At 39.3% G+C, this 17,334-nt stretch overlaps 1 protein-coding gene across 1 annotated transcript in view; it reads left to right on the forward strand.

Moving 5' to 3' along the window:
• Window positions 1-17,334, forward strand: part of pdzd8 (PDZ domain containing 8) — a 186,376-nt gene that overhangs the window by 66,757 nt on the left and 102,285 nt on the right. Inside the window, exon 4 of the mRNA XM_034184410.1 lies at window positions 12,821-12,957. Within this exon, the coding sequence (XP_034040301.1) occupies window positions 12,821-12,957 (137 nt within the window). The remainder of the gene's footprint in view (window positions 1-12,820; window positions 12,958-17,334) is intronic.

Genomic DNA, 17,334 nt, shown 5'->3' on the forward strand with positions numbered 1-17,334 from the left:
GGTTGAGATAGTTTCTGTAGGCATCTAAAAATGCTCATAATGGATGAAACCTGATGGAAATCTCTTTGTGGTGTGCAAAATGTATGTATGTACGTATGTGCAAAATAAAACTAAACACTACTCCAGCTATGTTTTTGATGAGAATATAACATAACTTTATTACAAGCTCAAATGTTGATGTTGCGTGATAAAGGCCTTAATAATAACTCACTTCAAGAAATAATGTCAAAACTCACGTGTAAGTAAAAAAACAAAAACAAAAAAACAACAACAACAAAAAAATATTAATCGATTACTGAAATAATCGTTAGTTGCAGCCCAAGTTTGTTTTACAAGTTTTTCAGTGCGCATGCGTTTTCAAAACTGGTGACAGTGTTACTTTGTGCACAGCAGAACAACGTTGTTAGTTGCTTTAGGACCTAATTTTGTATTTTATTGACTGTACAGCAGCGACACAGCATCCATTTGGTGCATTTACCAATTAGAACAGATCAAAATACTACAGAAGACAAAGAATTTTTACTTGACAGTTTGAAGTGAGTTTTCTTTGTTTCAGAGGACTTCATACCAATTAAAATTCACCAGAATATGCAAAATTTGACTTGCTCTCTTAAAAAATTTCTGTTTTTACTTAACAGATTGAAGTGACTTTTATTTGTTTCATTGGGCTTCATACTCATTAAAATTCACCAGAATGTACAAAATTTGTCTTGTAGACCATGGGGCTTAGCTAGAAATTAAGTTTCATTTGACATATGCGCGAACAACCTGAAAACACTTATTCCTAGCTAAATTCAAAATGATGTTTTCTTGGTCATAAATATGCACATTAACCGTTCACGCCACGCCCCAAAACGTACAATATAAGAGCAAAACACTAAAAATTGTTTAATTGTGGGGAAAATGAGCAAACAACCTGAAAATAGCTATCCTTGGGTATTTTGGGGGTACTAATTAAAAATGATGTTTTCTGGGTCATAAAACTGGATATTAACCCTCCACGAACCAAAACTTGCACTATAAGAGCAAAATTGTTAAAAATTTTTATTCTATATTTCTATTCCATTTCTATAAATATTTAAATCATATTCTGTGGAATGCCCCATGGTCGAAATGCTCATGTCTTGAACATAGCCTACCTTGCACAGAACTGTGTAGGTGCTTAGACTGTTCAAATTCTGGGGAAAAGCCACAAGAGGACAAAGATGAGTTGGACTCAGACTCGGACCTGGATTCAGGGGAAAGTGATGCCGAATAGACATGAAAAATTTAAATATTTCTGATTTATAGACAGTAACTCTTACAGAGATAGTTGATAAATATAGTTAGAATTTTAGCTACAGGATATTTGAAGTAATTTGTGCTACATTATGGATTTACTGAGTCAAAGGGAAGGTGTTTAATGTCTAATAGAGGAAGTTCACACATCAGGAGGAAATGAAAGGGGTGAGCTATTTAAAAACACTTTGGTTACCCTGCATGACTAATGGCATGGCATGACATGGCATGACATGCACTAATTAATAGATGAATTAATTGAGTGGCATGGCATGATGCATATCAGTATTGTGTGATTCACTTAATAGACATGATACTTAAAAGAGTTAATACACGTACCAAATTTATTTTAAGGAAATATTAATTTTTTTTTAATTGAGTGATTTGGTACTTTAAATATCATTAATGTATTTTTTTCTCGGCATTTCAGTTTGAATTTAAAGTTCTCGTGCACCATACACATTTACTTTCCAGGCATGTAAAGGGTTAATGTGAAATATGTTTTTTTCAGGAAAGAGTATATCACTTTCATTGGATATTCCAAAATGTTCATGAAAATCATGCACAATTTCATGTTGCACACATTTATCCCATTTTTAAGAATTTTGCTTTTATAGTGCAAGTTTTGGTTCGTGGAGGGTTAATATCCAGTTTTATGACCCAGAAAACATCATTTTTGAATTGAGCACCCCAAAATACCGAAGAATACCTATTTTCAGGTTGTTTGCTCATTTTTCTCCACAATTAAACAGTTTTTTTTTCTTTTAAGCTAAGCCCCACTGTCTTTTCTGGTGGTTTGTCTGTGCACTACAAGTATCTCATTGTATACGATGGGTTTTTTTTTGGGGAGAAAATATCACACTGATAAAGCAGACATCTCAGAAAATCCTGTATCAGATATGATACACTTGGCGTTATAGGGTTAAGAACTACAGTCATATTAAAACAGAGACTGTAGATTTGAAACAGCTGTTACTAATTAATGTGCAGGTAATATTTCCAGAAAAATGGCATTCTGGCACATTTGTAACATTAATCAGAGGATACAAGTCAGATCTTTGTTCAGTAATGGGTCAAACGAAATTTCATATTTCTGTGGAATGCCCCATGGTCTGTTGCTCTTTTAAAACAAATTCTGTGGGAGATCCCCTAGACCCCCATAGCTTGAAGTAAGTTTTCTGTTTCAGAGGGCTTCATACCCATTTAAATTCACCAGAATATACAAAATTTAACTTGCCCTTTTAAAAAATTTGTGGGGGAGATCCCCCAGACCCCCCATAATCAATACTGTGTTTTACTTCACAGATTGAAGTGAGTTTTATTTGTTTCAGAAGGCTTCATACCTGTTAAAATTCACCAGAATACACAAAATTTGACTTGGTCTTTAAAAAAATGTTCTGGGGGGGCACCCCCAGACCCCCCAGAATCAAGACTACACCCCCCCCCCCACCACCCTTTTATGTACCTTTATGTTCAAGTTTTGCATTCTTTTTATGCTTTGTCTGTCTCTCCTTAGAGGCTATTTAGAATAGATTTGTATGCTGTGTAATGTGTTTATTGTATTTATTGAGGAAAAAACAGTGTGTGCCTCCACTACGCCACATTTTAGGGAATTGCTGGCATTGATTTTTTTTTCCAGGAAAAATTTCAGTCAGATGAAAATTTATTGCTTTAACCCATGGTCTATATCCTAAATTTTGAGGAATTAAAAGCTAATATATTTCATGCTTGGTGCAAATGCATAGATCTACAATTTTGACTTATTTCCAGCAAAATCTGAGGAAGTGACATTGGGAGGTTCCTGAAATTTATGTAAGTTGGCACAGAACGACCCAATATCTAGACCTGGGTTCGACTCCCATTCATGTTTCCTGTCTGTCCCTGAGTAAGACCCGTATCTGCATTGTCTCAGTCCACCCAGCTGCAAATGGGGGAAGGAACCTGCAATAGATTGGCATCACATCCAAGGAGTCATAAACTCACATCTGCTTCACGCTGCAGAAACATTTTCTGAAAAACTAAGGGATAGAAACCAATACCCATCTCTTTTTTTATGAACAAGTATTGACAACTTTTACCAAAAACCTGAAAGTTGCAAAATTAAACAAATGGTGTTCAGTTGCAGTCACATATGTTATCTTCCCCTGTGTAAAATGGAGCAAGTGTAATATGCTGTGAATCCCCAGCAGAGGGAGGTATTAATCTGTCTCACATGTGAAGTCTCACCTTCCAGTAGGATGACAAATTGGCAGGATAATACTATTTTGACTGAAATAACCCAAATATGATGTTTAGTTTTCATGTGCCTGAAACATTTGCCTGTGCGGTAGTGTGCATGTGCTCATCCTAACCATCTTTACTAGTGTTGGCACAAATACCTCTATACATCTACAAATACCTCTATACATCTACAAATATCTCTGTACATCTTTAAAGGGGAGAAGTTAGCAGACATTTTAATTGCCTATGAATAACAAAATCCATCAGTAACTTAAAAAATCAGTTAGTTAAAAGTTTTCATTATTTTTAAAAAGGTTGGAGGCAGAATCAAAGGTTGACTGGCTGGTCAAGGGGGTTTTGGTTATATTTTAAGACTGATTCAAACATGTTCAGATTTTAATAGTTTGTTAGCCAGTTTTTAGATTTGATGTCTTTGTGGAGTTCCAGAGTGGGTTTTCCACATCCATCTTTTATTAGTATTTCTGTAATTCCCTAATTTTTCAGGCTGTTCCATTTTTCCCTGACTTTTTTTTTTTTTTTGCTTGATTGGTTCTTAAATTTAAGTAAAAGATCAGTTTGTCCTCTTCAAGAGCACTTTTGTCTTGGGTATCGAGAACCGGTTGTTTTCGGGTATCGTTAAGAAATGATTCGATCCACCGACATCAGTAGCCTTTTTGCTTAATGATTCCCTTATAGGTCCTTCAGCGCGGCCATTGTTTTTGGGGGTGTTTGTCGGGAAAATGATCATGTCTCTACGTTGATTACAGAACCCCTGCAGGGTCTGTAATTAACCGTTTCTGCAGTGTGGCTCTTCTATGAAGCTTGAAGCAACGAAGCATTGATCTGACTCGCTGCTTCGTTGGTTCTTTGTTTCATTTTGCTTTATCTTAATTTTTCCCAGCTAAAACCCAAAAGAGCATATGTCTGTGAGTAATATTAACCTTTTTTATGTTAAACCAACCTTTTATGTTCTTCTGAAACAGTTGATAGATGTATTTTAACTTAAAAACGGGACTGATGGTAATGCATTAGCATGTCTATGGCGTTTTCAATGTTAAAGATAGCATTAAGGTGTTCGCATCTCAGCACGTTTGTGTGCATTTGTTTTCTGTGTAATAATTAATGGTTCAACGTTTGTTGTCGTAAAACCCAGATGTATTACAAATAGTAATATATATTTTTTTGTTTATACAACCCCTGGCAAAAATTATGGAATCACCGGCCTTGGAGGATGTTCATTCAGTTGTTTAATTTTGTAGAAAAAAAGCAGATCACAGACATGACACGAAACTAAAGTCATTTCAAATGGCAACTTTCTGGCTTTAAGAAACAAGATAAGAAATCAAGAAAAAAAATTGTGGCAGTCAGTAATGGTTACTTTTTTAGACCAAGCAGAGGGAAAAAAATATGAACTCACTCAATTCTGAGGAATAAATTATGGAATCACCCTGTAAATTTTCATCCCCAAAACTAACACCTGCATCAAATCAGATCTGTTGTTAGTCTGCAACTAAAAAGGAGTGATCACACCTTGGAGCTGTTGTACCAAGTGGACTGACATGAATCATGGCTCCAACAAGAGATGTCAATTGAAACAAAGGCGAGGATTATCAAACTCTTAAGAGGTAAATCATCACACAATGTTGCAAAAGATGTTGGTTGTTCACAGTCAGCTGTGTCTAAACTCTGGACCAAATACAAACAACATGGGTTGTTAAAGGCAAACATACTGGTAGACCAAGGAAGACATCAAAGCGTCAAGACAGAAAACTTAAAGCAATATGTCTCAAAAATCGAAAATGCACAACAAAACAAATGAGGAACGAATGGGAGGAAACTGGAGTCACGTCTGTGACCGAACTGTAAGAAACCGCCTAAAGGAAAAGGGATTTACATACAGAAAAGCTAAACGAAAGCCATCATTAACACCTAAACAGAAAAAAACAAGGTTACAGTGGGCTAAGGAAAAGCAACCGTGGACTGTGGATGACTGGATGAAAGTCATATTCAGTGATGAATCTCGAATCTGCATTGGGCAAGGTGATGATGCTGGAACCTTTGTTTGGTGCCGTTCCAATGAGATTTATAAAGATGACTGCCTGAAGAGAACATGTAAATTTCCACAGTCATTGATGATATGGGGCTGCATGTCGGGTAAAGGCACTGGGGAGATGGCTGTCATTACATCATCAATAAATGCACAAGTTTACGTTGATATTTTGGACACTTTTCTTATCCCATCAATTGAAAGGATGTTTGGGGATGATGAAATCATTTTTCAAGATGATAATGCATCTTGCCATAGAGCAAAACTGTGAAAACATTTCTTGCAAAAAGACACATAGGGTCAATGTCATGGCCTGCAAATAGTCCGGAGCTTAATCCAATTGAAAATCTTTGGTGGAAGTTGAAGAATGGTCCATGACAAGGCTCCAACCTGCAAAGCTGATCTGGCAACAGCAATCAGAGAAAGTTGGAGCCAGATTGATGAAGAGTACTGTTTGTCACTCATTAAGTCCATGCCTCAGAGACTGCAAGCTGTTATAAAAGCCAGAGGTGGTGCAACAAAATACTAGTGATGTGTTGGAGCGTTCTTTTGTTTTTCATGATTCCATAATTTTTTCCTCAGAATTGAGTGATTCCATATTTTTTTCCCTCTGCTTGGTCTAAAAAAGTAACCGTTACTGACTGCCACAATTTTTTTTTCCTGATTTCTTATAGTGTTTCTTAAAGCCAGAAAGTTGCCGTTTGAAATGACTTTAGTTTTGTGTCATGTCTGTGATCTGCTTTTTTTTTTCTACAAATTAAACAACTGAATGAACATCCTCTGAGGCCGGTGATTCCATAATTTTTGCCAGGGGTTGTATAATAATAATAGCAACAACAGTAATAGTAATAATAACTAATAATGCTACAATACAATTTTAGAGAAAGAGACAAAAAGAACCTGATTAAAAACACAACAGAAAATATAAAACCAAGTAACAATGAACATAAATAAATATAGAAATAAATAACTGTTTCCTGTGAACACAGAGAATAGTCTTCTGTTCTGTTCACACAGCTCCAAATGCTGCGTGGCTCTCTGCGAGTCAAGTTAGAACTATAGAGCCCAGTCGGAATTAATAAATTAAAAGCGAAACGCCGTTTAAATCACTGACACCTCTTTCCAAATCTTGTAATACAAACAAACTGCAATCAATCAAAATGTCTTTTTTGTTTCATCCCAAAATGAGACGTCCTGCGCTGACATGGAGCAGTCGGCTGAGCTCAGCTCAGAGGTATGGAGAGACATTCATGCCAAAATGTCTGAAAGGGAAATGCTTTTGACAAAACTACAGTTTGTTTATTTTTTATTTATGCCCGAGATCAGGATCCAGTGACCAATTTCATATTATTTTCTTTAAGACTCAGTAAAATGTTGTGACATAGAAAACCCATAAGGCCTACTTTTAGTACACAGAAAATTCACAAGAGGTACCGATAAGGAATCGGATCAATAAGCAGAATCGATAATCAAATCAATTTTATTTATATAGCCCCAAATCACAACAAACAGTCGCCCCAAGGCGCTTTATATTGTAAGGCAAAAGCCATATAGATCAGACCCCCTATGAGCAAACACTTGGCGACAGTGGGAAGGAAAACTCCCTTTTAACAAGAAGAAACCCCCAGCAGAACCAGGCTCAGGGAGGGGCATTTTTCTGCTGGGACTCGTTGGGCTGAGGGGAGAGAATCAAAAAAGACATGCTGTGGAAGAGAGCAGAGATCTCACCAATGATTAAAAGCAGAGTTGTACATACAGAGCAAAAAGAGGTGAATAAAAAGAAACACTGGGTGCATCATGAGAAACCCCCAGCAGTCTAAGTCTATAGCAGCATAACTAAGGGATGGTTCAGGGTCACCTGATCCAGCCCTAACTATAAGCTTTTTCAAAAAGGAAAGTTTTAAGCTTAATCTTAAGCTAAAGCTAAGCTTAAGCTAAAGCTTCTGTCTGATCATTTCTTAATAACATTTACATTACTCTGATGGACTACCCAGCAGTGGGGATAAGTTTCATTACAGTAGAAGTCTTTCAGAAAGCACTGTAAACTAGGTTTAAGGGTATGATTCCTTCTTTATGTGCTCCAATGCCATATACCAACACAGGGCAGAGTAGCTACCTAAACTCTGTGATTGAGATAGATTATCTCGTCAATAGTTTTACATCCTCATTGAGGACAACTTTGGATGCTGTAGCTCCTCTGAAAAAGAGAGCCTTAAATCAGAAGTGTCTGACTCCGTGGTATACTCACAAACTCGCAGCTTAAAGCAGATAACCCGTAAGTTGGAGAGGAAATGGCCATCTCACTAATTAGAAGATCTTCACTTAGCCTGGATAAAACAGTCTGTTGCTCTATAAAAAAGCCACCGTAAAGCTAGGACATCTTACTACTCATCACTTATTGAAGAAAATAAGAAAAACCCCCAGATTTCTTTTCAGCACTGTAGCAAGGCTGAGAAAGAGTCAGAGCTCGATTGAGCCAAGTATTCCTTTAACTTCAACTAGTAATGACTTCATGACTGTCTTTGCTAATAAAATTTTAACTATTAGAGAAAAATTACTCATAACCATCCAGAGACATATCGTTATCTTTGGTTACTTTCAGTGATGCCAGTATTTGGTTAGACTCTTTCTCTCTTCAGCTTTCAGGCTCCTCTCCTGTGGAACCAGCTCCCAATTGGATCAGGAGACAGACACCCTCACAGAGGGTCGTTTGACCGTTGGGGTTTTTCCGTAATTATTATATGGCTTTGCCTTACAATATAAAGCACCTTGGGGCAACTGTTTGTTGTGATTTGGCGCTATATAAATAAAATTGATTTGATTTGATCTAAAAGTAGAGAGGGTGTCGTCTCCCTAATCTGAATTGGGAGCTGGTTCCACAGGAGAGGAGCCTGAAAGCTGAAGGCTCTGCCTCCCATTCTACTCTTACAAACCCTAGAACTACAAGTAAGCCTGCAGTCTGAGAGCAAAGCGCTCTATTGGGGTGATATGGTACTATGAGGTCCCTAAGATAAGATGGGACATGATTATTCAAAACCTTATAAGTAAGAAGAAGAATTTTAAATTCTATTCTGGAATTAACAGTGAGGCAATGAAAGACGAGGCCAATATGGGTGAAATATGCTCTCTGCCTTCTAGTCCCTGTCAGTACTCTAGCTGCAGCATTTTGAATTAACTGAAGGCTTTTCAGGGAACTTTTAGGACAACCTGATAATAATGAATTACAATAGTCCAGCCTAGAATAAATAAATGCATGAAATTAGCTTTTCAGCATCACTCTGAGACAAGACCTTTCTAATTTTAGAGATATTGTGCAAATGCAAAAAAGCAGTCCTACATATTTGCTTAATATGCGCATTGAAGGACATATCCTGATCAAAAATGACTCCAAGATTTCTCACAGTATTACTGGAGGTCAGGGTAATGCCATCCAGACTAAGGATCTGGTTAGACACCATGTTTATAAGATTTATGGGGCCAAGTACAATAACTTCAGTTTTATCTGAATTTAAAAGCAGGAAATTAGAGGTCATCCATGTCTTTATGTCTGAAAGACAATCCTGCAGTTTAGCTAATGGTGTGTGTCCTCTGGCTTCATGGATAGATAAAGCTGGGTATCATCTGCGTAACAATGAAAATGTAAGCAATGCTGTCTAATAATACAGCCTAAGGAAGCATGTATAAAGTGAATAAATTGGTCCTAGCACAGAACCTTGTGAACTCCTTAATTAACCTTAGTCCATGAAGAAGACTCCCCCATTTACATGAACAATTTGTAATCTATTAGATAAATATGATTCAAACCACTGCAGCGCAGTGCCTTTAATACCTATGGCATGCTCTAATCTCTGTAATAAAATTTTATGGTCAACAGTATCAAAAGCTGCACTGAGGTCTACCAGGACGAGCACAGAGATGAGTCCACTGTCTGAGGCCATAAGAAGATCATTTGTAACCTTCACTAATGCTGTTTCTCTACTATGATGAATTCTGAAACCTGACTGAAACTCTTCAAATAGACCATTCCTCTGCAGATGATCAGTTAGCTGTTTTACAACTACCCTTTTCAACAATTTTGAGAGAAAAGGAAGGTTGGAGATTGCCCTATAATTAGCTAAGATAGCTGGGTCAAGTGATGGCTTTTTATGTAATGGTTTATTACTGCCACCTTAAAAGCCTGTGGTACATAGCCAACTAATAAAGACAGATTGATCATATTTAAGATCAAAGCCTTAATTAATGGCAGGGCTTCCTTGAGCAGCCTGGTAGGATGGGGTCTAATAGACATGTTGATGGTTTGGAGGAATGTGACTAATGAAATACTCAGAACAATCTGAGAGAAAGAGTCTAACCAAATACCAGCATTACTGAAAGCAGACGAACATGAAAGATATGTCTTTGGAATGGTTTATGCCATGCCATAGGTATTAAAGGCACTGCGCTGCGGTGGTTTGAATCTTATTTATCTAATAGATTACAATTTGTTCATGTAAATGGGAATCTTCTTCACAGACTAAGGTTAATTATGGAGTTCCACAAGGTTCTGTGCTAGGGACCAATTTATTCACTTTATACATGCTTCCCTTAGGACAGTATTATAGACGGCATTGCTTAAATTTTCATTGTTACGCAGATGATACTCAGCTTATCTATCCATGAAGCCAGAGGAACACACACCAATTAGCTAAACTGCAGGATTGTTGTCTTACAGACATAAAGACATGGATGACCTCTAATTTCCTGCTTTTTAAACTCAGATAAAACTGAAGTTATTGTACTTGGCCCACAAATCTTAGAAGCATGGTGTCTAACCAGATCCTTACTCTGGATGGCATTACCCTGACCCTCTAGTATACTGTGAGGAAATCTTGGAGTCATTTTTGATCAGGATATGTCATTCAATGCGCATATTAAACAAATATGTAGGACTGCTTTTTTGCATTTACGCAATATCTCTAAAATAGAAAGGTCTTGTCTCAGAGTGATGCTGAAAAACTAATTCATGCATTTATTCCTCTAGGCTGGACTATTGTAATTCATTATTATCAGGTTGTCCCAAAAGTTCCCTGAAAATCCTTCAGTTAATTCAAAATACTGCAGCTAGAGTACTAACGGGGACTAGAAGGAGAGAGCATATCTCACCCATATTGGCCTCTCTTCATTGGCTTCCTGTTAATTCTAGAATAGAATTTAAAATTCTTCTTCTTACTTACAATGTTTTGAATAATCAGTTTCCCATCTTAGTCTTAGGGACCTCATAGTACCATATCACCCCAATAGAGCGCTTCGCTCTCAGACTGCAGGCTTACTTGTAGTTCCTAGGGTTTGTAAGAGTAGAATGGGAGGCAGAGCCTTCAGCTTTCAGGCTCCTCTCCTGTGGAACCAGCTCCCAATTCAGATCAGGGAGACAGACACCCCTCTCTACTTTTAAGATTAGGCTTAAAACTTTCATTTTTGCTAAAGCTATAGTTAGGGCTGGATCAGGTGACCCTGAACCATCCCTTAGTTATGCTGCTATAGACTTAGACTGCTGGGGGTTCCCATAATGCACTGAGTGTTTCTTTCTCTTTTTGCTCTGTATGCACCACTCTGCATTTAATCATTAGTGATTGATCTCTGCTCCCCTCCACAGCATGCTTTTTCCTGGTTCTCTCCCTCAGCCCCAACCAGTCCTAGCAGAAGACTGCCCCTCCCTGAACCTGGTTCTGCTGGAGGTTTCTTCCTGTTAAAAGGGAGTTTTTCCTTCCCACTGTCGCCAAGTGCTTGCTCACAGGGGGTCGTTTTGACCGTTGGGGTTTTTACGTAATTATTGTATGGCCTTGCCTTACCATATAAAGCGCCTTGGGGCAACTGTTTGTTGTGATTTGGCGCTATATAACTAAATTGATTGAATTGAATTTTATTATGAATCATTTTTTCTCTAATAGTTAAATTTTATTTGCCAAAGAAAGTCATGAAGTCATTACTAGTAAAAGTTAAAGGAATACTCGGCTCAATAGAGCTCTGACTCTTTGTCAGCCTGGCTACAGTGCTGAAAAGACACCTGGGGTTGTTCTTATTTCTTCAATTAGTGATGAATAGTAAGATTGTCCTAGCTTTACAGATGGCTTTTTTATAGAGCAACAGACTCTTTTTCCAGGCTAAATGAAAGCTCTTCTAAATTAGTGAGACGCCATTTCCTCTCCAGCTTACGGGTTATCTGATTTAAGCTGCGAGTGTGTGGGTTATACCACCCTTTCTTCACCCACCACCGTCCGATCGTTAGCTGGTAAGCTTTCATCGTTTTTTTTTTTACTCCCTTCATTGTAATGGTATATATCGCGATATAAACTTAAGTGTAAAAATGGTTCTGAATGGGTCCTTTAGAAAAGTTTAATTGATAAGAATAATATAAATAAATAATGACAAAAAAAAACAAAAATGGATATAATGTAATGTTGAACATTTATTGTGCACATCTCAATACTACATCTACAATTTGTCAGAAGTTAGATCTAAGGTGCAAGCCTAGATTTCAGGTTTTGGTTTGAAAGAATTAAATTTGTTTATTGTTGGCTCAGTGGCTGAAGTTTCATCTCTTGAACGGTAGATGGCACACCCGTTCTGAATACATGAACCATTTTCAGGACGGTCACTGGCACTTTTCCTCAATTTACAAAACTCAGCACGAAACCACCAAAAAAATTAATAAACAATACTTAATTTTCTCATATTTGAAGTCATTCTGGGTAAATTGTCGTTAACTAGAAGGGTTTGTTTTTCTAATCCGGTTAAAAATACTTGCATTATTGAATGTGGTCCTTTCTGAAATGTTTCATTTAGAGTCCGCCGGGAGCATCTGCCTTCCTCCAGTGGGTCCACTGAAATAAATAAACAACGGCTTTGCAAATATCAGCAGCAGAACTGCTAAGTGGGGAAGACATTCAGACGTCTCAAACTCATATGAACACTCTGGTCTCAGTGAGAGTCACACCCACAGGGCTCTGTGGTCACGCCTCAGCTCAGAACACCCCCCCTCCCCTCCCCTCTGCAGCAAAGTGGTTCACAGACACAGACGCTTCACAACAGAAGAGTTTTCCTTGATTGAAAAACTCAGCGGCCTTATAACAATTAGTCGGTGGAGTCCAAATCTCTACCGTCTGCAAAATTATACCGTGTATCATTTAAACCAGATATATCGAGCAGGGCTAATCTCCGCCCACTGAGAGGAAATCATCTATAATACAGCAGATTTCTGGAGCTTTTCCTGTATCAACTGTCTTACTGCCTTTGCAGTCTCATCAGCATCTGGCGGTTCACTGCAGTGTTAGCCACCAGCACCCTGGTGCTGGAGGGTACCTGACGTCCTGGCACAGAGATCAGGCTTTTACAAACTACTCCATGTATTCAGACCTAATGGGACAGTACAGCAGGTGACTGAGCCTTCACTTGTCATGAGTGCAGAGGAATGAGTGTAGCCTTTGAATACAATGCAGCTTTGATTCCTCTGTAAGCAGGCCGAGGGTCTTAGACCACAGACGGTGAGCCATCTGGTCAGAGATTATTTTCAGAAATGACTGTCTACTCTCAGGGTCCTCACAGGTCACTTTATCAGCTCCTACACAGTCAGGAATTTCCAACAAGCTTTGCATGACTGACTCCTCTCACTGCCATGCAGAGTGGCTTCAAAAATATAATGTTGTCTCTGTTTTGTTGTTGCTGATCTGTAATGGCCACTAGCGTGAACATCAGCCTTCAGACATCAGCCTTTATCTTGCATACTCAATCAATCAATCAATCAACTTTTTTGAGGAACCTAAATGCCAAAACATTAGTCCCTAAGAAGACAATGGCATTAATTACATTCCACATTGTGTAACTAGTCAACAAAATAAATAATTGGGCAGCAGAGTAAATCCATCTGATGTGAATGATACATTTAATCGAAAAAAGAGTTTACATTTGCACTCTGTCTCATGTGTTAAAGTGTCTGATCGCTCTCTGAGGCTCAGATTAAAGATACCGTATGTTACACCCTGTCACACTTGATGATTTTTGCCAGTGTATGCCAAACCATATTTAAAATGCTGGCATACACTGGCTGTACATCTAAGTTATGGGTAAGTTTGTATAAGTAATAACACGTTGAAGCACGCTGGTATATGTCGTATACGGCAAGTACGTCGAAAAATTTTGGGCATGCACAATATTTCAACATATGCCAGCATATGGCTGATACATCCCACATACGCGGGCCATACATTTTAGGTAAATTATGCCAATTTGTGGCACACGTTTCTTGCAAGTTATGCATATGCCGAAATACGTCCATTGATGCTGTCTGTTGATTGGCTGAACAACTGAAGCTGCAGTCCTCATGCTACAGTTCAGGCTGTTACAAATATTAAAACCATTCACACATGGAGTAAATATAAATTCTTAATCTTAGCTGTTTATTTCAGTTGGATTCATCATCACAGCCTGAGTGAAAATGCAAACACAAGTGTCCTGATTTTGTAAAACGACGTCTGAAAATAGTTTAGTTCCTTGTCGTTGATGAGAAATGTAGCATTTCAAAAGAAGCCCATCAGTGGTTTGGGCATTTCTCAGCCTGAACCAGAGAACACGACACTTGTGCCTTAACTAGAAAATTATTTTTAAAAATTGAAAGAGTCATAGTGCCTCATTCGTTCACAGTCCAGTGTTACCACAGACATCATCTGATTCTTCAGTATTCTGCACGTGATGAAATAAACTCCCATCAGGGTTCTCCCCAGACAATAGAATAAATGGTGTCTTGCATATAGTGTCATCATAGTGCCGTTTAATGTGGCATCATCTCACAATGTTTTTTTGATTTGACAATTTATTTATCAACCTTCATCCAGGCCATTTAAGATATCAATCATGACTCACGTTTCTGCTGATAAAGACTCAGACTCACTTATTGTCATTCAACCCTTACAGGCAGAATGAAATGCACTTTCTCCAGTTCTTGGTGTAGTTAACTAAGACTAGTGACGGTAATAGCAACTGATCTAACCTTGATCTAATCTGATCTAGTTGACAATTTAACCTAACCTTAATCTAACTTCCAATGTACCAATATATGCACTCCCGTGGCCATAGATATATGTACAAGGCACAGGGTCGGCAGCAACAGCGTTAGGGCATTAAAGAGAAAGTGACAACGTGCATGTTCGTGCAATGTTCACAGAACAACTGTTCAACAGTCTGACAGCATTCGGGTAGAAGCTGTTTTTTCAGTCTGGACGTTTTTTGCCCGGATGCTGCGCAGCTCCTTCCAGAGAGAAGGGGTGTGAACAGAGTGTGCGCAGGGTTGGTGGAGTCTCGGAGGATGCAGGTCGCTCTGTCTCTACATTGAAGATGTAAATGTCTCCGATGGGCAGTAAGCTTCAGTCAGTGGTCCTCTGTGCGACTTCACCACCCGCTGCAGTGTCTTCTTCTCCGCCACCGTGCAGCCACCATACCACACAGGGAAGCAGCAGGACAGGACACTCTCCACTGCACAGCTGTAGAAGGCCCTGAGGACCTCAGTGTTCAGTCTGGCCCTTCCCAATTTCCCAAAAAATAGAGGCGTTGGTGGGCTTTTTTGATGACAGCCGTGGTGTTGGTGTACCAGGTAGAGTGTTGGAGAGGTGGACTCCAAGGTACCTATTGGAGGAGACGATCTCCACCACTGCTCCGTTGATGTAGAGGGGGAGGGGGGTGGGGTGGGGGTCTGACCTGTGGAAGTCAACAACTGTCTCCTTGGTCTTCTGAGTGTTGAGGATGAGGTTGTTGTCTCCGCACCACCGTGTCAGGTTCTCCACTTCTCACCTGTATGCTGCCTCATCTCCTTGGCTGATGAGCCAGATCACTGCTGTGTCAACTGCAAACTTAACAAGATTATTCTTGTGCTGGGCTCTGCAGTCGAAGGTCATCAATATGTACAGCAATGGGCTGAGCACACAACCCTGGGGCGAGTGTGTTCAGGATGATGGTGGGAGAATGACGTGGTGTTGATCTTGACACTCTGTGACCCTCCCAGTCAGAAAGTCCAGGACCCCAGTTGCACAGTGCTGAGGGGGCTCCTAGTTCAGCCAGCTTGGACACCAGTTCTGTGGGATGATTGAGTTAAATGCAGAAGTGAAGTCCAGGAACAGCAGCCTTACATAGGAGTCCTTGTTTTCTGTGTGAGAGAGGGCCTGATTCACCACGGTGGAGATGGCATCAGCTGTGGACTGGTTTTGCCTGAAAGGGTACTAGTGCTCATCTACAGTCACATCAATGGTCTGCTTCAGGCGCCTCATCACCAGCCTCTCAAAGCACTTTGTGGTGATGGGGGTGAGTGCAATTGGCCTGTAGTCATTGAGGCAGGATGGTGCAGAGGTCTTTGGCACAGGGATGATCCTTGATCTCTTGAGGCATGGTTGAAACTCTGGTCTGGGACAGAGAGATGTTGAATATATCTACCAGAACCTTGACAGCTGGTGTGCACAATCGTTTAGGACCCTCCCTGGGGGCCTTTCAGTCACTAACTGGGACTCTTATCTGTTGTTGTGGGCAAGAAATGAGAATCACCATACTGGACAGTTTGTATTTATTCATCACATACCTTTTTTGTGGGACAGCTGCAGCACACAACACCTCTCAGGCATGGACTGGACGCTTTGCCGGTTTGTAAACTGAAGATAGGTCCCTGATGTAAAGGAGGAAAAAAAAATTCTCAGTGTTGTTTTTTGTGGGACGTCAGTAATTAATACTTTTAGTCCAAATGACTCCTCCTTTGCCACTGTTACTGGCTCACTGGCAGCAAGCTGAAGTTATGGTCCTCATGTAAAGGAAAAAAAAATCCTCTGTGTGTTGTTTGTGGGACTTCAGTGATTAAACACTTTTAGTCCAAAGGACTCGTTCTCTGCGCTGTTACTGGCTCGCTGGCAACAAGCTGAAGTTATGGTCCCTCATGTAAAGGGAAAAAAATCCTCTGTGTGTTGTTTTGTGGGACTTCAGTGATTAACCACTTTTCCTCCAAATGACTCGTTCTCTTCCGCTGCCACCATCTGTTAATGTCTGTTATCAACTGCGCTTCTCTCCTCTGGGCCACAGGCCGGACTGATGTGAAGTGCTCTCTCCCCCTCCACTCGACTCGCTGCTGCAGCTCGTTTGGCCTGGTTCCGAATGTCCAAATAATTCACTTCCTTTGGGCCGTCTGCTGGACAGTTTGAAGCCCGGTTGCCATAGAAAACTCTCCATTTCTCTTAAAATTGTTAAATCTCCCACCATGTGAAAGCATGTGTGAAATGCACACATTCACCAACAAGGAAACAGTGGCAATGTTGCCATGACAGTCACACAATGACATCACATCCTGGACAACCGCCTTGATTGGTTGATTGTTTGATTTTATTTAGTAAGTTCAATGTAGGTACATAATATAATTATAAATACATTTAAAATACATCAACGACACAAGAAAGTGAAAACATTTATTTCCATTAAGGTCCATTATGATTTCTGTTGAAGGAGCTCAGGCAGAAACTTTGACTCGGCCTGCAACAACTGGGCCAAGATGAATAAAAGAAGAATTGAAGTTATTGCCTGAGCATTCTTTAATCAAATCTATGATATACATGTAACTGTTTTAATTTAAATTAATGTTGTTGTGAGCTCATTATTTGGGTGTTACTGTGATCTTAAGTATCCAATTGTCCAATATTATGGAAACATGGTATTTTAAAGGTAAAAATATCATAGTTTAATTAAGTTAATTCCAGAGTTATTTGGTAAATTTAGAGTGTAGATTGTTA

Source organism: Thalassophryne amazonica, chromosome 13, assembly GCF_902500255.1.
Source record: "Thalassophryne amazonica chromosome 13, fThaAma1.1, whole genome shotgun sequence".
Lineage (NCBI taxonomy): Eukaryota > Metazoa > Chordata > Actinopteri > Batrachoidiformes > Batrachoididae > Thalassophryne > Thalassophryne amazonica.